The 26,626-nt window shown below is 44.4% G+C and overlaps 1 protein-coding gene across 1 annotated transcript; it reads left to right on the top strand.

Moving 5' to 3' along the window:
• The first annotated feature begins 1,644 nt into the window (after window positions 1-1,644).
• Window positions 1,645-25,308, top strand: TIMM44 (translocase of inner mitochondrial membrane 44). Its single transcript, XM_056338638.1, has 13 exons — window positions 1,645-1,793; window positions 3,714-3,821; window positions 4,328-4,498; window positions 5,004-5,084; window positions 7,644-7,793; window positions 10,210-10,349; window positions 10,844-10,929; window positions 12,762-12,854; window positions 13,204-13,328; window positions 14,946-14,996; window positions 16,943-17,032; window positions 20,813-20,923; window positions 24,619-25,308. The coding sequence occupies exons 1-13, from the start codon at window positions 1,764-1,766 to the stop codon at window positions 24,736-24,738; spliced, it is 1,356 nt and encodes a 451-aa protein (XP_056194613.1). The 5' UTR covers window positions 1,645-1,763; the 3' UTR covers window positions 24,739-25,308.
• Window positions 25,309-26,626: the final 1,318 nt, after the last annotated feature.

Consider the following 26,626-nt stretch of genomic DNA (forward strand, 5'->3'; position numbering starts at 1 on the left):
CAAATAGTTTCAATAACACAAAATGAAAGTGATTATTTTTAAGTGGGAATCCTTGTGGCAGGAGAGCTGAAACTTTATGCCAAAGATGATTCCTTGCCCTTACCTTGGTTTGAGAGCTGCATGGCCTCCAAAATCAAATTGTTCTTACATTTTCATTGTGGGCTTGATTCCAGCAGCAGGACTCTGCTGGCTCAGAGGCAGTGGTATCGATTGCCTCTATGTGTCTCGTGGAGACCCATCAATATCATCTCAGTGATGCTGAGCAAGTGAGGAGTGCTGCTCTAAAAATTCCCCAACAGGCTTTGTTGCGCAAAGCTGTCATCCAAACTACCCCATCAGAAAAATGTTTGAAGCATCATCAACTCTTTAATTGTTAAACTAAAGCTAATCTGACCTGTCTTCTGGTGAAAGGTCACCTCATGGTGTCAGTACTCTGCTTTATGATGCAACTGAACAGTGCTGCACGAGCCAGCATGGTGGCAGAAATCCTTCATGTGGAAAAACAGCTTGAGTGAGCTGTTCTTAAAAATTTTAGAGCTATACATAAGGAAAAAAATGTTACAATATGTTCTTGGTCTCTTAATACTTTCTCTGTTCCAACCTTCTCCTCATAAACTTCGAGACAAGGTGCTCTCAAGAACGCCTTCCACAAACTTCAAACTGTTGAGTTTTAGTTTCATCTTTGCTTTCTCAATAGAGAAAATCTCGCCGAAGAGGTTCCTGTGTGTTCCAACAGCCCCTTCTCTTCCCTCTTACCTCTGTGTTACCCGTGAATTACAGTTACAATGAAACTGCTGAATTAAACTCAGTTGTATTTTACAGTGTTTATTTTTTTTGGTATCAGTACATGAGTGAGGTTCCCTTTAGCACAGTTGTGCTGGTGGAGGGTATGCTGAAGCAGAGCAGCGCAGGAAGCTCAAACCAGCCTTGTGACCGCGGAGAACGTAGTGAGGAGGCGGCAGCGAGGCTGGTTGCAAGACCCCTTGTGAGGGGGGGCTGCTGTGCTGGGAAATAGCAGGAGCAGGTACTTCTCTTGGTGTTTTGTGCTTTGGAGGAGAAAAACCCCAAACCCTACTGCACTGCTTCACAATAAAGCCGCCAGTTTAGGCTGTTGGTGTGCCCTTGCAGCGGGCCGTGCCGGCTCGGTCGGGCAAGCTGCCTGACGCCTTGGTGTTGTCTCCAAAATGTGACCGCGGTCCCGGTGTGCGACATGGTGATCTCACACCCTGAGACGAGACTTTTATTGCAGAGCTGGGCGAGTCCAGCTGCCAGCAAACACAGCCAGCGTGCTGCGGGCAGTCGCGAAGGTCGCATGCTGAAACTTGCCGCACCTTCCCTGCCCGCAGGGGTGGCTGGCTGTGTCTGCACCTGGCTCGTTTGTTCCTGCGCCCATTGCCTGGTTCGTTTGTTCCTGCGCACGCTCTGAGGAAGCACCTCTGAACACCTTGCCCTCCGGGCTGTGGTTTTCAGTAGTGACGGGGACGGCTCGCCCCGGCGAGGCTGGAGGCCGTGAGGGCCGACAGCGCGGGGGGTGTTCGGGGTGCCTCCCCCTGTCAGAAACCCCCGTTCCTGGCGGCCTGCGGGGTCAGCGGGACCAGGGGGTGCACCGAGGGTCAAGCGCTACGTCAGAATTTAAGGATCCGGGAGTTTTAGGCAGTACCGGCTCTGCTCCCCACTGCCGCCCCGCTCCCGCCCTGGCCACGTGGCGCTGGGCGGCGCCAGGAAGTGACGCCACAGCCACGCGCCGCGCACAGGCTGGGAAGATGGCGGCGGCGGGGGCCGGCGGCTGCCGGGTGAGCTGGGGGGGCGGCGGCGGGGGCAGGGGGCAGCCGCTGTCTCCGCCGACGGCCGGGCCGAGCGCCGCTGGGCCGTAGATACGCGGCGGGCCTGCGGCGGGAGCCGGCGGCGGGCAGCGCCCGGCGCCCCGTGAGGCCCGACCCGCGGCAGGGGTGCCTGAGGAGGGGCGCCGGGGCCGAGCGCCGGCACGGGCAGGGCCGCTGCCGCCCGGGGAGTGGGCCTCGCCGCCGGCCGCCTCCTCCCTTCTCCTCTCTGCCTCGGAGCCGCGGGAGCGCCGGGTCCGCTGTGGTGCGGGGCCCTGCGTGCTCAGGACCTGCTGTGCCCGTGGCGGGGGGCCGGTGGCACCGGGCGCTGTTGCTCTCCCCGCCGCGGTGGCCCTGCTGCTGCTGCCGGCGCGGGCCTCCGTGGCCCAGGTCGCTCCTGGGGCTTCCAGAGGGTCTTCACGGAGCTGTTGGTGATGCTGAGCTGCTCCACCCGTGGCCTCACGCAAGGTTTAGATTTAAACATGGGTTTTCCCCTGTGTTGAGCAGGCGAATGCACACGTGAGCAGGATGCAGCGGCTGGAAAGGCATTTTCTGACGTGCTTTCAAGGTGGTTGATTGTCTTTCGTGCCCAAAGTTAAACATGAGATTAAGCATTTCTGCTCAGTAGCATGGAAGAAATGTGCTTTTCCATCAAGACCTGCCATCAGTTGCATGCAGCAGGCAGTCTGCCCCAAGTTTTAGTGCTGTTCTTACAGCTACTGCAGGTCTTTCAGGTATGCCTATAATATCTAGCTTATTCTTGCTTGCTATGAAGCCTGGCCTCAGTGATGACTTGGGCAGCAAGGTTCAGAGAGAGGCGGTGGAGAGCGTTTCCTTCTTTGATACCAACTTGACACTTTAAGATCCAGCAATCCAACTTCGCTATAACTACAGAGGTGATAAATAAGAGGGAGCTGAATTTAAAGGATGTGACTTAATAGAAATGTAGAAACTGGTGAGTTAATGTAACGCGTGTCATTGGGCCAGCAGGATTTGTGGGGCAGTTACACCGTTACTTCTCGGGTGTAAAGTCTTAATTTAGCTTGTGTTTGGCAGTGCTGTCACCTGAAGCCACAAGACCAGACAGTGTGGCTCTTTACAAAACCTTTTCAACATCTAGAAGCCTGATAAAGAGGTGGATGTCTTAATGTTAGACACAGAATTAAGTACTTGCAGGTTACAAATAATTTTCCAAAGTCTTTTAATGGCAAAGACCACTTGATATGTCCCCTGTTTTATTTTGTAGTTTTTTTATTTTTTTTAGGGTGAGCCGTTTGAGAGATGGTAAAAGAGAAAGAGCTTGGGTTGCACAATCTGGTAACACAGGCCCATCAGGAATGGGAGGTTGATTTGAGGTAAAAGGTGTGGCTTTTGCCTGACTGGAGGCCAAGGATAGGCTGAATAGATTTTCCCTGTGGGGAAGAAGAGCGAGCTCAGTGCTGAAGGGCTGTTTTACGGCTGTAAAGACAAGAACCTAGGAGCTCTGCATAGCCTGTTTGCAGTGTAGGATGGTGGACTGAAGGATTAGCCACATGATACAAGAATTTGCTTGCAATCTCAGCAAAGTGCAGCAGAATTTCTCAGTGATCATTCTGTGATCTAGTGTATCTTGTCTGGGGTAAAAGGTGTTTGTCTCTGACTTCAGGCAGCACTGCAACTGTGGTTTTAGGAAAACTTGTAAGTGGATGTAGTGCTGCTTAAACACAAACCAAGATTTTTTTGGATGGCTTTTATCAAACCAGCCTCCAGTGTTTCTTGGCAGCACTTAGGATGTGTTCCTGGAAGATCAGTGAATATTGTCTATTTGCAGTATTATTTCCTTCCTTCCTTGGCTCTTTCAGACAGCTGTCATCTTGTATTGTGTGCTAACCTGATCTTATGTTTTAATTTCAGAAATGTCTCATCAGTGGCATATGGCTTATATCCAGAAGATACCCAGGTCCTGCCATCCACAGGGGTACAGTATATAGAATGAGCAGGCCTGTTGTAGAGATCTATCAGGTTGGTTAATGGCTGGTTTTTTTTATTTCGGGCCTGAAGTGGTTTCCTTTTAGAGTACTAATCTACTAAGTGTGGATAGGTTTTTGAAAAGCACCGGTTCTAGGCTGAAGGTTTCTACTTTTTAAGATCTATCTGATGAACTCAAGGAATTTTGTAGTAGCTGAGTCCAAGTGACAGAGTTCAGGAGTGGTGCTCTGGTAACTTCATCTACGAAATTGTTTAAGCCTGAACTAATCTCTGGAGTTAAGCTTCCTCTGGAGAAGCATCTTTTTAATGGCTATGTAGATGCACTTCACATTAGAAATGTGTTGTTTTTCTGGGTGTTTGGAGGGTAAGCTACTTCTTTTCCAAGGTAGCTGTATGCTTTCTATGACATTTAACATTAGAAGTGACCCAGCGCTTGGCTTAAGTAAAACTAGGTAACTTAAGTAAACTACCTGCTGGGTTTGGTATTTGTTTAATTTAATGTTGCTTTGGATTCTACAACGTGTAATGATTTTCTTTAGTCTAGATGCTACTCTTCTGGAGGAAGAAAGGGTTTTATATCAGGTTTTGTGGAGAACATCAAACAGGAATTAGCAAAAAACAAGGAGATGAAAGAAAGTATTAAAAAATTCCGAGATGAAGCTAAAAAGCTAGAAGAATCTGATGCGCTTCGCGAAGCAAGGAGGAAATACGTAAGTCTTTTCTTCATGAATTCCTTTGGTGTTTTCATTGCCCAGTCACTGAGCTATTACTGTTCTGAATGTAAATCTGAATCTTTCTGCAAATGAGCTGTTTAGTTCAGCATGCCTGTTTTTATGAGAAGTTCTGCTTGGCTGGAAATACTGACTGGTAAATGGATGTTTTGGAACATTTTGGTTGGGTTTTTTTGTTCTTTTAGTAGAAAATTTTCCAGCAGACCCTTCACTGGATTTCCCAAATAACGAGCAGATAAAATAATGAGACATTAAATTTAATGTTGGCAGTATTTAAATACTACTTCTGCATTTCTTGAAGAACTATAAAGAGCATCACTTGCAAAATTGAAATGGTGATGCTGGTTACTCAAGTAGTGTGCTCCCTAAAATGTAGCTCTTCTTGCCCTCAGTTATAGCGTTAAAGGGGTGTGTTACATGCTAAACTGTTTTTGAGTATATTCTGTCCTTGCAGTTACATACAGTGTGGGTTTTTTTTCCACAGAAAACCATTGAATCTGAAACGGTGAAGACCTCAGAAGTGATTAAAAAGAAACTTGAAGAAATAACTGGTACAGTTAAAGAGGTAACATGCAGCTATGGAAGAACCTTTCCCTAGGGCAGTTCTGCTCCGAGGTTATGTGTTTTGTGTGCGCTTGAATTATAACCCTTTCTTTTTTCTTGGTGAAAGGTGGTTGCTCTTCCAAAAGTGATCACTATTCTGAATCTTTAAGGCCAGAGTCATTAACAAAATTACAGCAATAGTGTGGGATAGATTTCTTATACAGTGTATGGTGAGAGGACAGGCATTGTCCAGTGATTCCGCTCAGATTTGGAGACTGGAGACGGTCCTGATGGTTCTGCATTGTCTAGCAGTGAAAAAAGCCTCAAGGTGGTTCTGCCACTGGAGGGCAGATAGAGCAACACTGGAAGATCACCCTGGAAAGTTGTTTAGGAGGTGTGATGCTCTTCACACTGATTTTTGCTACTAATGTGATAGGGCTTTTGGCTTCTCACTGCATGGTGGGAACGATTTACCACATCAGAGGCTCCAGGTGTTGTAAGTGGAAGTGCTGGTGGTGTAGTTGAAGTGCTCTTCTCTTAAGTTAGCGTGCCGTAAGTGGTTCCGTGGCTCTGTGTGTCTTGGGAAGAACCAAACGCCTGGAGGAGCAGGCATTGTTCGTACCTAACAGGTATAAGTGTCCTCCGTTCTAGGCTCAGACTTTAAAGATGTCTGTGTAGATCTGCTTTTAAGCAGTCGAATTCAAGTTATTTTTTAGGTTGGGACTAAGCACTGCAGCCTGTGCTCATTTACTTAATTTCTTGTCCAGGTTCATCCAGGCAGCAGGTGTATTTGAGTGTTTCGTGGGCTTTGACTTTAATCTCTGGAGTAAATTTCTGATGAGTCTTCCTGATGGCTTTTTAAATATGGAATAAATCAGGTGGATGTGGCCCCTGTAGAAGCTGATCCTGCAGTGTTCCAGTATCTCTGAATTCAGCGGTTACAAGACGGGGCTATTTGGGCATTCCTCAGTGGGATGCAGGAGCTTTTATTTCTTATTCCCTCTTTTCTGCCCCCTTCTCGGCATGGGCACCATTGTGGTCAAGGAGTTCACATCCATTCAGCATTGCTCCCCATCGCTTCCGGAGGAGACGGGGTGACTGACAGGACAGGGCCGGGTAACCCAGCGATTCCTGCGTTTCAGGCTCTGCTGCTGTCTCCCAGGCGGCTGTCACGAGGAGGAGGAGGGAGCAGATCCCACTGCCTGTCCTGCTCGAGCCTTTGTGGCAAAAGTCCTTGCTTGTCAGCTGTCTCTGAGACCTGCTGCTGGGTTTGTCACTAGCCTTCCTGCCGCTGTAGACCTGTCAGTACCCAGGAGGTGGCACTGAGCTAGAAGAGTTGGAGAAGGGCTGTTGCTGCAGTGTCTGCCGCCCTGACAGTTACTCCCAGGCACCTCAGTCTTGTTTTTCCCTCTTACTGATCAGAGTAATTAAATCAGCAGTGACTGAAAACTTACTGTTCTTTCTTTTAAAGGCAGTACAAGATTTTCTGCAGTAAATTACAGCTGAGAGGTACTTCAGGAGGCTGCTCCTTATCTGTCAGTTGAAGTGCGTGGCCTTCATGCTTATAGCTAGGCTGCCTCAGAGCAGGGTGAACGGAGCTGGTCTCAGTGGTGGTTTAAGATCAAAGCTTGCGTGATTGTTCCCAACACGTGCAGTCAGATGCAGGATCCCTGCTGAGAGACAGCCAGCCAAGCACTGGACTTAAACTCTGCAATGAAGTTTGCGTGGACTCAGTCCCCACTCTGTGCTGTGCTCCGTCACTCTTGTTCTGTCTAGGTGTGCTCTGGTGTAGCTTAACTGCATGTACGGTTATGAGCTGGATGTAACCGTTATCTTTTCAGTACTGCTGAGGGTGCTGTAAGCATCTTCATTGGCCAAATCCTGTTGAAAACCAGGCAAAACCATTTGGTACTTGTATCCTGCCATTTCTCTTCCTCTGAGGCTGTGGCTTGTGGCCCACCCAGGATTGGTTGCCTGCTGCCAGTGAGATTTCTGAGATCCTCGAGGAGCTGATGTGTGCTGCTGCAGAATGAAAGGGTGACTAGCTACCGGCAGAGTCCATTTAATCTTTGCATACACAATCCTGGCTCTGTCAACACAGCCAAAGTGAGGTATATGAAGATGTTGGATTGAGAAAAGTGTTTCCTAATTTTGCAGGAATAGCTGCATAGCAGAGAGCTATCTCAGCCACTTCTATACCTTCTCTTAGGGAGCAAGAAGTGCCCGGTTGTTTCAAAGCAAAGGGCTAGGGTATTTTAATTCTGGCATCATTGGTCCTTCTCTTTGATGTCAAGAAAAATAACGTATTTTTTTTAAATCTATGGGCAGCAGCTGTTACAAATGCATATGGTCCCATGAGTAGCCACATTTGTTGTTCTGCACGGAGGTGTTGGATAATGCTGCAGTGCCAAACCATGGTGTCCCGGTAAGACTCCCTTGTGACATGTGTTCACCTTAGGTTTGGTTAGTCTTGAGAGTGCATTAGGAAGTCTTTAGCATTCACAAAGAGGAGTTAATCAAAATAAGTTTTCACCCGTTGCACCTGAAATGACCTTTTATTTCCTGTTTTGTTTTGTTGCAGAGTTTGGATGAAGTAAGCAAGAGTGATATTGGCCGGAAGATAAAGGAAGGTGTGGAAGAAGCAGCAAAAACAGCAAAGCAGTCTGCGGAGTCAGTGACAAAAGGAGGGGAGAAATTAGGCAAGACAGCAGCCTTCAAAGCTATTTCTCAGGTACATAAGTCCTGTGCCTCTGTAGGACATGGTGCTGTGGACACAGCTCATTAACATGGGAGTTGCGTGAGCTTGTGCTGACTGTAAAATGAAATGCAAGACTGTTACAGCAAGACGTTGTGAGCCATTAGAATAAGTTGGTAAGTTCAGGAGATGTATTTTGCAGGTCTAGCATTCGCTTAACAACCCTAGAAAAGTGTAAGTCTCGAGTAGCTGAGCTTCTGCTAAAATGTGTTACTGGAAAAATTGGTTGCTGTGCTTGTGGAGTAGGGTAGCAAATGTCTTCTGCAGGTGGGTACGAGCGCTACTTGAGAACAAACTGGCTTACTTAAAGCACTCCTCTTCTAGAAAATATATAAGCACTTACATATTTTGATGTCACCCAGTCAGCTGGCTTTAGCCTAAAAAGAAGCGTTCCCCTTGACAGGTTTCTCATGCCTCCTTTGAAGCCTTGGCTTTAGCCCTCGTAAGAGGAGGTACCAGCTGGGCGGAGCATCACCTGCACCAGTCATGGCAGTTCCCCTCTTTCTGTGTTTCTAAGAAGACATCATCGTGCTAAAGGTCACTCTAGCCATAGCTGCAGGTTCACATTATACACTTTTTTTTGTTGTTGTTCCTTTTTCTGTAATGATGCCTGGTACCTTACTTCAGTAGCCTCCTAATCTAAGAACTGTTTGTTCCTTCCATGAAGCAGGCTGTGCCAGGTCTTAGAAGCAGGCAATTATTTTATAGGACCTTAAAGTAAATTTTTTTGAGGCTTAAAAATTTTTTTCCCTGTAAATGGATAAACCTTTTGATTTGTTGTCATATTTAACTGATTCACAGACCTTTTATAGGTTGTGAACAGTTCTAGTAGCTTTGCTGTACTTTCTAGAACATATATAGCATTTAGAATATTCGGTCTACTGCCTCAGAAAACTAAATATGTTATCTTTGAAATTGTAGTAGTAATCTCATCTTGAGCTCTCCATTGCTTCAGTATTTAGGAGATATTGTATTTTTGTAATCTACAGCTGGATGATACCCACGGGGGCTTGTGTCTTGTTCTGTTCTCTGCCGGGTCCCTCAGATAGTCTTTTATAGTCCGTAGGAACTGTGTGGGCTTTAGAGCTTTTTATTTGCTTATCCTTGATGTTTAAAGTTACTTAAATTCTGCTTTGTGCTTTGTGTCACATCTCTGGCATCCATCCTGTCTAGGCCCTGAGCACTGTTCTAACTTTCTTCAGGAAGGAGTCACACTGATTTTGAGTAGGAGAGGATGGCTTATGCTGGCAAAGCTGCGTTAGACACTTGATGTGTTCTCCAGAAAATTCCTGTGTAAAATAAAGTTGAAAAATAACGGCCCCCGTAAAGCCACATGATGCTTTGGGCTACATAACTGACATGTTCTAAATAAAAATGCAAATTGGGAGAAGCTGTATAGAGCGTGTATAAAAAAAAAAATAATCCCTTTCTGCCTGCATGTGTCTAGTTGTAACAGGGAAGATCTGTACTTACTGTGCATCATTTGTAGGTACAGTCATTAGAGAAAGTATGGCTCAAAAGTTCAGTAATAAAAGCAGAGCAACCCAGATGAAGGAGAAACACTGAAATTGCCTTTTAATTCCAACCCCTGTTGAAGCGTATGACAAAAGTTCCCAACAGCGGTTGGGATGATGTTCACTGATGAGATGTATATTGGTCCAGAAATTTCAAGTCCTTTTTCGTGATGTAGCCTCACCCAAGAGGAGAATATATCCTCTCTCTCCTTTAGTATAAGCTTCACTACTGGGTTGGTTTTTTTTTCCACATCTCATCTCTAGCAAAACCCAGTTTGCTTCAAAGCTATTTTCTCAGCTAGAAGATGTGTAGAATTCTATAAAAAGTGAGGCTGTCTTTTGTTTTGGGGAAAGAAATACTTCTGTTTGTTTAAGCTTGGGCCTAGAACTTGGATTTTGTTGACCTTTCAGGTGGTTTTGCAGTTGGTGTCCTGAAGCTTTTCTTTTCCCCTACTTTTGGATACAGGAGCCATTCTTCCTTTTACCTGGGGTTTGTCATTCTGTCAAAAGCTGCTGGCTGCTGTTGGGCGCTGATACGCCTGCCTTCCTCTGACTTGATTTATTCCAATTTAAACTCTGTTGCCCTTTATCAGCTGTAGGGTTTGACTGTGTCCGTAGCTTCTACTATATTGGGTTTTTTTCTTCAGGTTGATTCAATACAGCCATCCATTTGCTGTCCTAGACTGTTAATTCCTTAAGGAGAAGGCCTTGGTACTGGTTTGTTTGTCAGCAGATATCAGTGAGGAAGCATTTGCTGAGCAAGGAAGAGGAGAATAACCTATGGTCCCTTGTCTTTTTTCTTCGACAGAAATGATTTTCACTTTCTGGGAAAGTGGGGGGAACAGTAAATCAACCTAATAGGGATATTTTCCTTTCAGGGAGTAGAAACCGTTAAGAAGGAGATAGATGAAAGTGTTCTAGGGCAGACTGGTCCTTACAAACGTCCGGAACGACTACGAAAAAGAACAGAATTCTCAGGCGAGAGGATTAAAGAGGAGCGAATATTTGAAGCCAATGAGTACGTATTGGATGTATTAGGGTGAATATTTCTGTGTATAATTGGATAAAAACTGAAAAACTTAACTGCAGGTCAGGGATGGTTAAAATCCAAGCGCTGAAGTGAGGCTGTGGGGCGAGGTGTGACCTCAGGTAGGTCTGAGAGCAAATTTCCAGTGTAAGTTAATGATACTGAATCTTCCGATAGTGAAACTGGGCGCTTAAAATTATAAAGTGGGGACATAATGTTCTGATGTGAAATTTTGACTTGTGTGTGTGTGTGTGTTATGTTTTCTCAGCTCTAACATCTTGTGATTGAATTACGTTTGGCAGGACTGAGTCTGAGCTCATTTGCTTTCCCTGCTGCCTTTCTCTGCTAAGTTGTGTATCATTTATATGGTGTATCAGCCTCAGTGATAGCTCACGCTGCCGTGATACCCGTCAGGATCTCCTTTTTCTGCTCACTTGGTTGTAAGTCACTTGTTCACAAGTACCCCTGTCTTCTGTGCTTTCTAGGGAAGCCATGGGTGTGGTGCTGCATAAAGACTCAAAATGGTATCAGCAGTGGAAAGATTTCAAGGACAACAATGTGGTCTTCAATAGTAAGTGTTCCAAAGACAAAGGAGTAGCACGTTATTTTCCCTGTTCTGATTCTTGCTGTGTTGGATCTAATGCCATCTGTGCAACTAGTCTCAACATAATGCAAATCATAGCCAGCTTTTTGTTGTAGCTGTTGCTGTGAGGTGGTGTGAATGGGAGGTAGGCGTAGTTGACAACATTGCAGCTTTTCCAAGCTGCTCCATCTGTGTTCGGACCCCTCCCCCAGGCAGGCATTGTTTTTGATCAGTCCCTGCTCCCTGTAGGTACCAAAACCTGCTTTCGCTGTTGCTTAAAGAGAACTGAACTCTGCTCTATTTTTCTACTTATTTTTTTTCTAGTCAGATCCAGTCTGGCACTGGGAAGAGGCCAGGGCATGCATGCGTGCATGTCACCAGGGAGAAGGCAGGCAGATCTCTTCTTCCTGACCTTGAGCTTATGACAAGGAAAAATCTTGTCTTCAGTGAGATGGTTTCTGTTGTCATCTGCTTAGAACTCTGGAATGTGTGTGACTTTGCCTCCTTTCTGTTTTTATTGCAAAACCTGAAAATACTGAATATCTGTACTGCAGTGGGCCATTGCTTCTGATAGTTATCCAGATACCTGATGTTTCAGAAAGGCAGAAAGAAGCTTGAGGACAGAATCCTTCAACAAATCAAAGTAATCACTGCCAGGGTACTGCAGGGTAAATGACTTGTAAAGGAACAAAAAGATTGTGTAAAAGTGCAACATATAATTAACTTTGGATTGTGTTTCTTCCCAACTTCTTTTAAAGCAGAGCTCTTTGGGCGGTATCCAAGAATGGGTTTTTACATCCCATTTGTTAGCCTTTCCAAGGAGAGATGCTCATAGCTCCTAAGACTCCCCACATGTTGCATCCTCCAGTCCTGCACCATCTGTTCCAGCTCTGTGCGTTCTCTACATTTTACACATCTTTCCAAGACTCTGGTTTTGCAATTCAAGCAACACTGCAGCTGTGGCTGCACCAGCCTCTACAATGTGCGCTCTCTCTTTATGTACCACCTGTACTGTACCAAGAACACTGTGTTTTTTTGGAAGGAGCATAAGCTTCAGGGCAGGATTCCAATTGTTAATTGACGTGGTGGGAAGAAGCTTCCCTGCAGGGCCCATTATCCCGCAACTACCTTCTGTGGTTCTGATCCATCTGATGGTGTCCAGAGACAGATGACAGGTTGGCTGAGCCCTTAGTTTGTTGCAACAGTGCCTGCTTGCTAAAATGGCTTGCCTTTTTTTTTTTTTTTTTCCCTTCACCCCTCATCCTTCTTCCTGCCTTTGAGATTTTGCTTTGCAGGAGCTCTCCTTCCCTATCAATCATTTCTGTAGTTTTGTGGCATGCTTGGCTTGCTTTCTTACCAAGGTTGAGAAGTACGTAGAACTTAAAAACTACATCCTCACTGATGTCTTGCTATTTTATTAAAAATTGGCAAGTTTTAAGGTCTGTTCTTGGGTCCTACCCCCAAGGTAAACTTTCTGGTGTTGGTTTCATATCCTGCTACCCCTTGTAGCAGACTGAATCGGGGGTGTAAGCAGACCTGGTGTAAGCAAGTCTAGTATTATTTTCTATCTGAAAATCTGCATAGAAGGTCCAGAGTTTCTGACAGCTGGAGTCAGAGAAACCATCATTCCCCTAATGATGGTTATTGATAGTTAGGAACGCAGGAAGATGAGCAGAAGAGTAACTTTTGAAATTGATACTTGTTAATCAACAAAGAGGTTTAGAGGAGAAGTAGGTTTGATCTGCAATCTGTTGCATGTTGTTTCCCAATTCAGGAACGCAGTGGAAGGACACTGCTGCTCATGTTTCTTCTCCTTTCAGGGTTCTTTGAAATGAAGATGAAGTATGATGAAAGCGATAACGCGTTCATTCGAGCTTCCAGAGCTGTCACAGACAAAGTCACTGACTTAATAGGTAATGTTTCATCATTGCTGCGAAAGAGCATCTGTAGCCTTTTAGCTCTGTTCTAGTGACTGTTAGTGCTGTCACCCTCCGTGTGTTACTAACATTTGGGACAGGTTCTGGAGCTTTATGATATTTTGCATGGATCATTATCCAGTATCACGCAGTGTAGCAACCTGCTACTGGATCAGAAGTGCAGTGTGATGACAGGTGCTTGTATGGGATAAACTTCAAGCTTAACTTTAAGTCTACATTTGTTCAGAAGTGACTCTTCCTTCCCTCTGGTATATAACCAGAGGCCTTTCTCTTGTTTTCTGGTGACAGTTGTTGTGCCACTGGTCTCACTGAATTGTTTTATTAGGTGGATTGTTCTCGAAGACAGAAATGTCCGAGGTTTTGACAGAGATACTCAAAGTGGATCCATCCTTTGACAAAGATCGTTTTTTAAAGCAATGCGAGTATGATATAATCCCCAATGTCTTGGAGGTAAGATAGGGGTAGAGTATGATGCATTTTTTCCTTTGCTATAACGTGGAAGGTTTTTCTCTTAGTTTTCTGACGCTAAAATTGAAAGGTGGGACAGTATTTGCTTCTGGAGTGTCCACCTTTGCACGGAACATGGCATAACCTTGGGAAAAGGAACCTGGGTCCCACATAACAATTTAGTTTAAAACCATATTTCATAATTTAGTAGGCTAGCAAATATTTTTTTACTGGCCTGGAAAACAACTTCTCCCCTAGAAATGATATGAGCATCAGAGAGATCAAACTGAAATAGGTGAATGAACAGTACTGGGCAAATGGTGATATCAAATATTGATAAGGGAAAGAATTTGGTGCGTACGTACTTGCTGGATTCTAAATGATCTGTGACTGCTTGTGGAGAAAACCAGGTCATGACAAATGGTTCAGTGAAAATATTTCTGGCGCTAGTCAAGGCAGTATGTGGAACTTAATGTTTTTAAAGACTGAAGTATAAAAGCCACTCAGAGGATAGCACTGATGAAGGATGTGACTTCCAGTATAAATGGATATAGTTCCTCTCACTGTAGCAGTATGTCAGAAAAAAAGAGAGTGAAAGTAGGGCATTTGAAGTACAGCAGAAATTGTTTTGAGAGATTTGTGTAAGGGAAAACTGAGGCTTGAAGAGATGAACAGATGCTAAGAAAGAGCAAATTGTTATTTTCTCATCCTATGATACAGTGAGTAGTCATATCTCAAATTCATACGTGCTAATACACATGTAGAAATATTTATTATATGCTTAGTCATGAGGTAGCATTATAGGATGAATAAAATTAATTTGATTCTTACAGATACAAACATCCAAACTGATGTGTAGTTAGGTTTTGACACTGCTGTCTTTGTAGTGACTGACTTGTGTATCAGATGTGTGGCTGGAACTGGAATGTCAACAGTGAAATAAAGCAGACCTGTCACAGCGAATCTGCTTCTCCTAACGGTGCCATATCACTAAAGCAATCTGCAAAGAACGGGCTCCTGACTCTCGGAGGATCAGTTTTTCACAGGAGAGGTTTTTTCAAACTGTAGGCAGCCAGCTTACAGATGCAGTCAAGTATGAAGATTTATAGGCATTATATTGAAAAATGCCCCACCACATATAAGTAACTTTATTTTGAAATCTGCTAGATTCCCAGCGTCCTCACTGCCTTGTTACGAATTCCAGGTGTTTATTGCACAGTGTTTGAAAAGTAAACCTTTTCATGAGTTGCACTGTGATTCTTCTGTTCATTCTGTGCCCTGAATTTTTCACAGTAGACCTACTTCTCATTTGTGCTCCTGCTTCTGTTAGATCCCACCTCCCAGGGTTTCTGGGTAGTGTGCATTCCGCTGACTTTTTGGACAGGAAGGTTTAAGATAGTTTTTATCTTAATTATGGAAAGGTTTTTGTGCATCTGGCTCGGTATGTGTGTGTTTATAGAAGTTCTTATTGCTGTTCCTCTTTGAAGCTCCTATCCTTCTTCAGAGTTCCGCAAGATGTAGGATTTAAAGTAGTTTGCTGCTGAAAGCACTGATCATTTCAACTCTTTGATACAGGAGGTGTTTTAAAATGTTCCTATTTTATTTGATTTTCTCTTTTAGGCTATGATGTCTGGAGAGCTTGATATCCTCAAAGATTGGTGCTATGAAGCGGTAAGTAAAGCTGCTAAAAATGTCTGAAAAGATTATGATTCTCCCTTGTAAGCAGGTGTGTTGTGCCTTTCTTGCTTGCAAGCTGTCCAGCTCTTGGATCTGTGATGCTGCTTACCTGCTTTGCCCAGCTGCTTCCCTGTGTAAGCAGTTCATACTGTAAAACACTAATGCAGTCAAGTGTACATGCTGGACTTCTGGAATAGTCTGGATATGAGAGTGCTGTTTAGAGACGGTGAATCGAGAGCTAAACTCAGACTAGTCTAACTAGCTCCAGTTCTGCACTGCCCTTCTTGATTTGGATGGACTTTAACAGAGCCTGCATCCCAGATATGGGGTGAGAAGGCGCAGAGACATTTGAGCTGACCCAAAAAGGTGATGCTTTTCTGCTTACAGAGTCAAGTTATCCTGGAGCTACTATACAAACACAACTCCACTGCAATATCCCAGCAAATAATTCTGGCAGGCTGAAGTTTTTCTGAAATTGCAGCATAGATGATCTGCAGTCTGGATAACCTCACTGCCGAAAAATGAATTTTGTTTTGCGATACAAAAACTGGTTTTGTTTTTATACCAGGATGGATTTTCAGTATTGGATCCACTTCTTGAAACACTGAATATGAATTGGTTGCAATTCAGTGATTGTATTATTGTCTGCTTAACTTCGTGAAAGCAGCTCCTTTCCTGACAATGTAGATGGATGCTTGTTCTGGTCTTCGCTCTGCTCCACAATAATTGTGTTGGGGGCAATGCAGAGCCGTATTTGTTCTGTTTCTGAAGAATATAATTGTTGGAAGTGAATGTTCTCCTTCCTGATCACCACCACCAGAGGGCTGGAAATTTTTTGTATTTAATTTTTTGTGATTAACATCTTTGTAACAATATTGCAGTATGTAAGAGGAAGATATTTAAAGCAGTCTGAATGTAAAGGAAGTTCTTTATTGGTTCAAGCAACCTTTGAAATGACACCATAGAATTCCTCTCAGGTCTCCAGAGGAAAGCAGTAGATTTGCTTCAGTTGAGAAGACAAAAAGCAAACTCTTCTAAGACAGCTGTAGTTATAAATTAAGCTCATAAGTCAAGAATCATCTGTCAGATAAGGCAAGGGAGGAAATGGGAGTCCTATTAATGAGAATTCAGGAGAGAAAGGCTCTTGAACAGAATCATACCACAAGTGTTAAGTTTGTGATACTGGTCACTAAGGTGTTGGAATACAAACCAGGAAGGCAAAAGCGTGCTGGCAGGTGTACCAACCGAGCTGCAGGTTGCTACCAGCCCACTGACTGAGATGTAGTTCGTGGTTCACAGAGCTGTCTCTGCCTACTGCCCTCAGAATCCCTGATCTGTGACTCCAGCTTCACTCTAGTGACTTTGCCAGTAACTTCTGTAGGATATTTGCATTTAAACGCTTGTGATGAAGGTTAGAAATCTTTGGTGGGGAGGTAGGTAGGGACTACTTTCTGTTTCTTTGATACCTGCCAAGAACATGGGCGATAATGCTGAAAGCAAGTAGAAATTCACTGTCCCCAACATCAGTTCTCGTTGCATAAGTAATGAAGCATATGTGCCTGTGCCTAAAAGGAGCCAGGAAATGCTGGTCTGCCTCCAGGGTCTGGCTGCGTATTAGGAAAGTAGCTTAGTTCCCAGACTGTTTCTCCTTGTCTGCTGTCAAATCAGAATCGTAAGTGCCTTGACTATCAGGTGCACTTGGTGTACATGCTTAGTTGTGATTGATGGGTCTCCTGTTCTGGCCAGGGGAGATGGGATTTTTAGTGAGAATTTGGTTACGTGAATCCCAGAGCGTTTGATGCAGCTGTTTGATACCTTGCAAGACATGTGCATTGTATTTGCAAAAAACTGACTTTTTTTCGGTGGTTCTCTCTGAGCAGAAAATCCCTTTTTTGTTGTGACAGAACAAATGTGTAACGCAAGTTTGTTGCTTCATTTAGACTTACAGTCAGCTTGCTCATCCAATCCAGCAAGCCAAAGCCATGGGTCTCCAGTTCCACTCCAGGATTCTTGACATTGACAACATTGATGTGAGTGTCCTTTTCTATATTTCACCTTGGGGGATGAATTAGAAACTCATGACCTGAAGAGGCCTTTTCTTCTTTGCTCTGACTGCTGGGGTTTTTTGCCTCCTGCTACTCTGCTATTTGCTGTTTTTGCTAACGGAGGAACAGATCGCTGCTGGAAGGGAGAGCTCATGGGACAGATTTGCTACTGTGTGATCAAGCCTAAGTTGCAGCATTGTGGTTTGTCTCCTCTCTGTCAGGGCACCTTGGTCTTAATCGCCAACATATAGATTGAGAAAGGCTAATAATAAAGGCGAATAGCACTAACCCAGTGCTTTTGTGACGGGCTCTGTTGGTGCTTACTCGGGATGATAATGCACAGTACTTCTGTGACTCAAGGCTGTGCCGTGCAGGAGCGGCTGTTAGAGAGACTAAACTGCTGTTCTGGGTGGCTCTTGATGAGCGGGGAGGGAACGGCTGTGAGCAGAGCCGTTGCCTCCTTAGGAGCAGAGTTGGTGGCTGGGGACTTGGGCCAAATGTCTGCACAGTCGTAATGCTCTCCGTGTTCCTCTTTATTGAGGAGCCAGAGGTGTTCCTGTTCTACTTAGCAGTAAGTCTACAGTAGTACTTTCATTTAATTAATTCTTTAGTGTCATTTTACTGGCCTCTAAGTTTTCTTTCAGATCTTTCTTTCCTGCGATGGCAAAAGAATATCAAAGCAATTACTGCCTTCAGTCAGCCCGTTCATATCCCATAACCAGCACTGCCTCAATGGGAGTGTGCAGGAGGAGGAGGGGAACAGGGCAGCTGTACACTAATGCTTTAAAACACATGTGGAAATAGTCTGAAGTCAGATCAGCTGTTTGTCATCAAAGGTGCTAACCTGAAGGCAGCAACATTCAGTACACATTTCTCTTGGAACCAAGTATTATGGTATACTTGTCCAATACACTGCAGCTGTGCAGTATTGTACTCAATAAAATTATAAGCTGGATCCATTCAGGCAATTACCATAAAGCCAACCTCAGGGTCATTCCTGCAGGAACAGTGAACACAGTTTGAGCTATTTAATAGGGGTCTAAACCCAGTGGTGATCTGGTCCAAGGTAAGGAAGTGGAGGACTGGAAGCTTTCAGGTAGAGGTGGAAATGGAGCACAGTGATAAAAGGATGCTGTTCAGAAAGTGAGAACTGTTCCAGATGGTGTTGGGGTGTATTAGCTGGCCAGATGTATCTTACCTGCGGTTGCACCCCTGCAAGACAAGAAGTCAGAAAGAATTCAGCAACCATCATGGGAAACCAGGAGAACAAAATCTGATGCTGTTGGTGGTTTGCTGAAAGGAGGGCTGCTGATGGTGAATTTTCTCTTATCAGCTGCCCTGTGCAGGGGTGTCTCTTTTTGTGCCCACATCATTAAAAAACTGGAGTGGGTGCAGGAGAGCTCCAAAAACATGTGAGGAAATGCCTTACAGCAAGAGACTTCATTTGACCTGTTTGGCCTTACAAAAGAACAGTGGGAAATTACTTGATTAATGACCATGTACCTTTAGCAAGGAGCTGAAGATTGTCTACAGGGCATCTCCTAACACAAAAGGCTCGTGTCTGGCCCTCTTCCTAGGACTGTTTGCCTTTTGGTCTTGATAGGCTTCTCATTTTCTCTCATCCACCTGGGTTCAGAGGAAGCTATTCCTTCCTCTTTGGTAACTCGCAGTGTCAACTGCAAGCATGTGCCAAACAAGCAGGAAAACTTCTGCAGCATCTGTAATTCTCCTGATTATCTTCAGCAATTAATAATGTGGTGTAACACAATTAAGGCTATGGAAGCAATAAACATGATTGCTTTTTTCTAAGCCTCCTACTTAAGGTGTTTCTGTATGGTTAGTGTTTAGGAGGCTTGATTTCACTGTATGCTAGATAACTTTTTCCTCTAGAGGTGCTAAATAGCATAGAGCCATGCACAGATTCTGAGTGATGGCTGGAAAGACATTTCATTATTAGTTTTAGATGCTTGTATTTTTGCATGAAATTTCTCAATAAAATTATAGCTGGAAAAGGGTTGATATGAAACATAAATGAGTGCAGTTCTTGTTATGCTGTCTGTAGTGCGAGCAAGGGGGATAAAGGGTGTGTTTTGTGTTTAAATTTTTAAATACGTTTCCCTAGTGGAGATTTATGGCAGTATGTTGAGTGATCTCATCCAGAAAAACAATTCAGTGAGTTTGAAAAAACCCCAGCGTTTAGAAGATTTAAGGGAGTTCACATGCTGCAAAGTTGGCAGCATTAAAATTAAAATCAAGTCTTTCAAATATCAGCACCTGCACACATGTTCCAGGTACTTGCTTTAGCACTCTGCTTCACTAGACAACTACTGCCTGTAAATTTAATGGAATTTTGAATCCTTGATATTTCTTAGGACTATTTATTTGGCTGCCTAAATGTAGTTTTAAGTATGTGACTTGTGAAATGGGGTTTCTGAACTGAGTGTGGGAGGAGTGATATAAATACTGTCTTGATCATAGAGGGGTTTTTGGCATCCTAGTACTAAAATACAAAACAATACCAGTATGGAAGCCATGGTACCTAGAAGGGGGACAGCCTAGTCAGTGTTATGCTCTTCCTCCTCCTTGAAACCCACGTGCAAATTCATGTTGTCAAATTATTAATGCCAAATGGTGTCATATAAAATGTCTGTCTTGGAAACTGGTCTGACAGAGAGCTGTGAGATCTGGGTTTCGATACTTGGGTGGCAGGTGTTTGTGCATTGCTGAGTCAGTCAGGCCGGTTCCAGGAATGCAGTGTGGACGGGGCTGGTGTGAGTTACTGCAGAGCCAGGGAGCCCAGTCGCTCAGATTAAGCAAAGGAGCGTTGCAGTAGGGCTGAGTTTTCCTCAGGGGAGAGTAAAACATAAATATGTATCTATATATATATGCCTTTGTGAACTGCGGCACGGTCTTGTAACTGTCTTGTGATACGTTCTTTATTATGTGATAAAATGCAATGGTTTTGAAGCAGCCTCTCATATACAAGAGGATAATAACGCTACCTGCAGTTTGAGGTACTGTGATTACATTTTTGGGTGACATAGCCAGTAACTCCAGAGTTACTAAAGAGCAAGATACTCTAGCATACTGCATTCCCACAAAAGCAGCAGAAAGAGGGCTGTATTTTTTTAGGAGCACAGCTTTGGGAAACAAAATTAATTCTTCATTCCTCTTTGCATTTCAATTAATAAGTTCTTTATACATTTAATGATAATATGATAAATAATGGTAAATAAGGAGTGACCTTAGACTGGAGAAAAAAATCCCGTCAAACAAAAGGTTATCACCTTCGATGTCTTTCTGTTACTTAGTTATTTTTGTCTAATTCGGTATGACTTCATGTCGAAGATTCATTTAAAAGCAAGAGAAAAAACTTCAGTTGATGTACTTTCTTCAGAAAATGTCATTTTTTTAAGAGCAGGGTTTCTTTTATTTTGGTTTCTTATTTGGAAATAATGGGACAGAGCTTGTTCATGTTTCCCTTTTTTTTTTTTGGATTTGGAAAAAATTATGAAACATTTCAGAACGATTTTGGGAAAGCTTTTAAGTACAGGGAAAGTTTTGGGGGAAAATGCTTTGCAATAACGTCTACAGCGTCTGTATTAAGAGAGCATCTATAACCTGATTAAAATAACTAGATTCAGCTCTGGGAGAAGATGGGATTGTTAGCCATGTCAAACCATAGCGGTTCTGTTAAATGCTTGATTTTTTTACATTAATCTGCAGAAATCATTTGTTTTCTAATGGATTTGTCTTCCATTGCAGCTGGCTATGGGGAAGATGATGGAGCAGGGGCCAGTGCTAATCATCACTTTTCAGGCTCAGGTCGTGATGGTAATTAAGAACCAGAAAGGAGAAGTGGTGGAAGGCGATCCAGTAAGTAACGCTCATCGGCTTTGTATGGTTTCCCTGGGTCCCCTGCTTGTCATCTCGGTTGTTAGGGATTCAGCTAGGTTCATGTAAAGCAGCGGGTGTCTGCACGTAGGACATTGACCGGTGTGAATAATACTGCATCTTGTGGGTGAGATCTTTGGTGCAGCTCAGTGTGGGCTGTTTATTCTTGTCAGACTTTTGAAGTGTTACCACTCATTAATTGAGAGTTACCATATATGAGGGGAGTCTGCAACCATCTAGAAGGGATGGAGAAAGGGTTATTTTAAATTCACAGCAAGGAGAGTAGCTAGAGCTTTCCCTTTGGGTTGCTGGTGTGCCTGGCCAGCATGCTCCCTGCCTGCAGTTATTGCCTGCAAGTGCTGCTCCTTTGGCACACTCTGGGACAGAATCGAGCTGTCCTGCTGTAGAGTAAAGCTCCATCACACAGCTTCCACCTGATCCTGTTCTTACTCTTTCTTTTTCCTCCCTATTCCTGTCATAAAGAGCACTGTAAGAACAGAGCACAAAGATGCTTGGCAAACAGGGTGGGAGCTGAGGTTCAGTCATTTGCAGGAGACTGGGAAAATCACCAAGATAAGTTTTTGGCTACTGCCTCACTACACTGGTACAAAATATCTTACAGCACTGCAAGCCTTCACTTCCACAAAACCCTCCCGTATCCAGTTGGATGAGATGCTGTATATGGTACAGGCTTCTGATGGGAACCTCTGACCCAGGGTGGTTTGTGGAGTGGCTGCTGCGCAGCAGATCTCTGGCATCTCTGTGGATTGTGGTTTAGCTTTTAGCACTGCAAGTCCAGCCCGCCTGTTCTGCTGTGAGCGGTGCTAAACTGAGCCTGTCAGACGAAACCACAGAACATGCCTGTTTCCAGAGCTAATGATGCAGCAGGCTCGAGGGGCCCGTGCGTTTTCTGGAATACCTTTGTTCTCCAAGTGGCTCGCTATCCAGACAGCTCTGGCTTGCATTGTGTCTGTGCAATGTTTAAGTAGCTTAATGATATATAATGGGGGCATTGTGAGATGCCTGGAGCTCGCAGTTTCTAGCATATTTCCATTAGAATTAATACATGCATTTAATAAATATTGGCTTTTTGCAACCATTCTCTTTAGTCCAGGCTGTAAGTTTACAAAAAAGGAGACTAATTTTAATGATGGGGCCCATCTGGACTGATTTACAACCCGTCACATCGACTGCAGGGGAGGAAAAGCTGATACAGTGATTTCTTGCATTAAATTACTGCATTCCTAGAAGATAGATATTGATGTGATAATTATTGAACAGGATATCAAAGTCTGTTTGCTGTCTGATTTCTCTGGAGCAGCAATAAATCAAGGAGATGCATTAAAATTCTCCAGTGGAAACAAAACTTCAGCTTTAATCAAATGTCAGATGCAGGCTGGCTGGTAACTATGATTTGGTGTTAACTGCTGAGCTGCTCCTGCGGAGTATTGAACAAATGACGTTCTAGGGAGAAGGAGCCTTGAATTGTAAACTTTCTAAATAGAAATCATATGCTTGTAATTGCTGCAGTATTGTACGTAGTTGCAATTGTTCGGGTTGCCACTGCTGTGCTGCAGGCTCACCCCCAGTGAGATGTGGGGAGACCAGGCAGCCTGTGACAGGGTTGGACCAGGTGTTGCGGTAGTTAATGCAGGGGATCCCCATGGAGCACCACAAAATCAATCTGGGAAAATGAGGCCTTAGACAACCCATTGAGCAATGCTGTGAAGCCGAGGGAATCTTTTTAAAATTAGGTCCTGAAGGACTGCAAGACAGGATGCTGTTTGTCTGTCATAGCAGACTGTGGGATGAAAGGACAAATTTTTGCCTGGCATGCATGGCCATGATAGAAATCTGCCTTTGGGAGTCCACACATGTTTGCTGTCCCACTTTCTGTGAATATATGCAGCAGCACACACTGTACATTGAGGATTAAGATGTACCCTATTAATAAAAGCACCAGATCAGAAAACCAGAAATCTCTCTGCTTGGGAAACATGTAATTTTTATGTTTCATCACGTCTTGTTTCCAGGAAGAAAGCTGTGCTACTTGTTCAGTACTGCATGCTGCAAGATCACTAGCAACTCCCAAGCTTATCTGCTGTTCAGCCCTTCAGAAATTATGTTCAAGAACATAAACTTTTCCAGATGTAGCAGAGCTTTGATGCTGAAGTGTATGATGAAATTGCCTTTCATACACAATCTTATTAAATGGACTTTGAAAATCACGAGTCACGAAAATCATACAAATTAACATTCCACTGGCAATGTCAAATCAGTTAAGTTACCCACTTCATCCTGAGCTTATACTTAGTGTTTTATTCTCAGGAAAGATCCTGTGGCTGGTACATCAACAGCCTGTCTTGAGCAGGCAAAAGTTTTGTTGTATTTTTTGTCTTGTCCCCTCTGCTATTCCTCCTGACATATCCCAAAGGTCCATATGACTCAAGTTTTCACTCACTTTTAACAATTCTGAGCAGAGCTGAAGCAAGTTAGTCTTCTGAAACACCGAGCAAGAAAAAAAACGACTTTATGATATGTGATATTTCTAAAGGATTAGTTTCTAACGACTGGTCTGGTACAGAAAGTCTCCCCTCTCACATTTGTGTACCTAAATTATAACCTATAAAGATTCACACATTCTATCAAAAATGTAGTAGTTAACTGCACATCTGGGAGCTGAGCCAATGCACAGTCTGATCCCTCAGTGATACTTCCTTATCAGAGGGAAATATTCTCCATGGTTAATGGTTAAATGATAAAATCAAAATAACCTTTGATTTGCAGAGTGGATCTGTGCCACGCTGGGGCTCCTGGCAGCCCAGTCGTCTGGGCAGTGCCACCTCTCTCCTGGGAGAGGCAGAGACTTTTATCACAGGTAGCTGCAGTGACTCTTCAGGGGGCTGTTTTCATAAGACCGTGAGTGATGGCCTCAGGATGTGCCGAGTTAAGGCTTTCATCCTTATTCACTTACTATGAATAAAACTGCTGGCATCCTCATTACATGCATCAAGGATGGAAAAGTTTATAGTTGTGTTTCAGCCCCCATATGGCGGAAGCAGTCTGCACAGCAAAGACTTGATTGCAGAATTAGTGTCTGTCTGTGGTTAACACTGTGGCTGGACTTGGCATGATCATTGATAAATGTTGGGCTTTTTCGCTCTCTGTCTCTTCTCAGACCTGGTGATGCTGATTTCTGGTTAATTTGAGCTGCTCAAAGTGATACAGCTGTGGGGAGGGGATGCGGCTCACAGGCTGATGTGGGAGAGGCAGTTGCAGCTGCAGGGAAGAGCCTAGGCTTGACTGAAGGTTAGAGAGAGCAGTACAGCCTGGCAGCCAAACCAGTTTGAAACCAGGAATTTATATTTAAAAATAAAGTCAAATATTATCCAGCTTGGCAGTGATACCAGTTAATGTATGTCAGCCAGAGAGATTGGGAATCCTAATTCTGGTTTTGGGAATCAAAAGTTTATCTGTTCCTGACTGTGGTAAGTTTCTAACCACAATGCAATAGATGTTGATGGAGCCACCCTGATTTGGGACCTTTTGGGCTTAGAACCAGAGAGCAAAATCAAATGAGCAGTCTGTGGAGGAAGTGTGGAGCGTGTCCCCACCAGCTCTGAGCTAGGAGGTCTGTGACCATCATGCAAGCTCTAACGACAGGATTTTCCTTCCAGGACAAGGTTCTGCGGATGCTGTACGTGTGGGCACTCTGCAGAGACCAGGATGAACTCAACCCGTACGCTGCCTGGAGGTTATTGGACATTTCCTCGTCAAGCACTGAGCAGGTTCTCTGAGAAGAATCGCACCCCAGGGCTTCCCGTACCTCTCTTGAAGCAGCGCCATCTCTGAACTTGCACCAGTCTGCTCTGTGATGGGCTGTAGGGGAAGGAGGCTGGACTGGTTCCTTTGCAGAAGAACAGGCTATTCCGTGTGCCCTCATTATACCAATCCCTGTAATGAACTGGATGGTCTTGACATATCTGCCTTACGCTTTGCTGTGTGGTATGGCACTGTAAGGGTGTACGGTAGATTTCAACGTGAATGGTCTAAGACACTAGCAGCTGCTGTTGGCTTCTTTTTTAATTGTGGCAGAAGGAGGCTGGTTTGGGTCCTGTATGATTCCCAGTGCTTCCAGTGATGGATAGAGGTGGGTATCGGAGAGTGAGCTGTGACAGGTCTAGTTCCCATCTGCTGTCATCCTCTGATGGCCTCAAAGCATCCTTTAAAAGGTCTTAGAGGTGCTTTTAAGGCACGTTGGTCTTGGCTAACATACATCTCTTGTACAAAGTTGCACCAATAAGCCTTCTGTTGCTGCAGTGTCTTGCACTTTACCAAACCAAATACAATCAGGACTTTGCACATGACTCTGTGTTGGTGTGGCGCGGAGTCAGGACGGAGGTGTTGGCATCATCAGGCAGGTTCTCGAGGTCGGTTGCAGGCGTGGAGTTTGCTGCCAGTGTTAATATTTATATATCCACAGCTTTGCAGGGGGAGTTTTGTTGTTTCTGGTGTTCTGCCCGTTGTGTCAGCTGGTACCACTAAAGAGCGCACAACTGCATTTCTCCATTGGATTAATCTGATGATGCGGAGGAGAGGGGCTGTAACTGGCTACGAGGGAGCAGGCAGAGTGCTGGAACAGCGGTCAGGAGTAGGGACAGGCAGACTAAGAACAAATGAGAAAATAAAATGCTAGAACAGGTAGAACATCACCTCTTGTAGCTCAGGTATTTATTACATGAGAGGAGAAAAGAGGGTGCGGTTCGCACACCTACTGCATAAAGTGGCTTTCTTCACCAGGCGGGCTTACGCTGCCGGGGGGTGGTACGCCTGGCCTGGGGGGGTCCCAGGTAGCCACTGGAAGATGCCAGAGGGTGAGCTGCTGGCACACTTACGTAGATTTTAGGGTTTGGGGCATCTTCTGGAGGCTCAATCTGGGAGCTGTGATGTGGGTCGATTTGTCAACTGTCCCCTCTTAATGGAAAGTGAGATTGGGGGGAAAAAATTGATCGTGGAATAGGAAATCAAAGGACTGATCTGCTGCTGTGTTCTGCCTGTGCACAAAACAGGGTGATGCAGGACAGCACTTCCTTGACATTATGATTAAAGAGAATAATTGCCAGTTCGTCCTTCCCTTCTGAGTGTCCGGATCAGTTCCTTTGAATGTAAATGGGATTATCTCACAGCCCTTGGGTGAGACATTTAACTTCAGCAGCTTTCTTAGAGTGAGAGGTGATGAGTGTGGCAAATTCAATAGCAGAGTCTGCCCTGTGCCCTTAGAAGATGCCCAGACCTGCTGTCTGGCTGCTGTGCTAGGTGTTTCTGCTGCTCTCAGGGCAGGCTGCAGGTGGGATGTGGTCCCTGCTGCCTGCCTCATCACACAGTTTTCTCAATAGTGCTTTTGCCAGTAAAATAATTTCAGATTTTTACTCAACTATTTTAAGCACTAGTATGCAAACTAAAGGTCTGAACAGGATGAATTCCACAGTGCAGAAATCAGTTATGAAATGGGGAATCCCTGGATCTGACTGCCTTCAGAAATGGTGGGTGAATGATGTGGGTCTCATTCAGTGAGGCTCTTTCTGGGACAGATCCCGTCTAACATCTCTGAACCCAGGCTGTGTGGTGTGTGCAGAGACTTCGCCTTTATTTGAACACCTGGATCACTGAGTGCAAATGCACTGT

Source organism: Falco biarmicus, chromosome 4, assembly GCF_023638135.1.
Source record: "Falco biarmicus isolate bFalBia1 chromosome 4, bFalBia1.pri, whole genome shotgun sequence".
NCBI classification, from domain to species: domain Eukaryota; kingdom Metazoa; phylum Chordata; class Aves; order Falconiformes; family Falconidae; genus Falco; species Falco biarmicus.

Excerpts from the sequence above, each read along its gene's own strand:
- TIMM44 (XM_056338638.1), top strand. The coding sequence starts at position 1,764 with ATGGCGGCGGCGGGGGCCGGCGGCTGCCGG. Across the intron at positions 3,822-4,327 it reads CTGTTGTAGAGATCTATCAG|TCTAGATGCTACTCTTCTGG; the intron begins GTTGGTTAATGG and ends GATTTTCTTTAG. Across the intron at positions 17,033-20,812 it reads TTGACATTGACAACATTGAT|CTGGCTATGGGGAAGATGAT; the intron begins GTGAGTGTCCTT and ends CTTCCATTGCAG.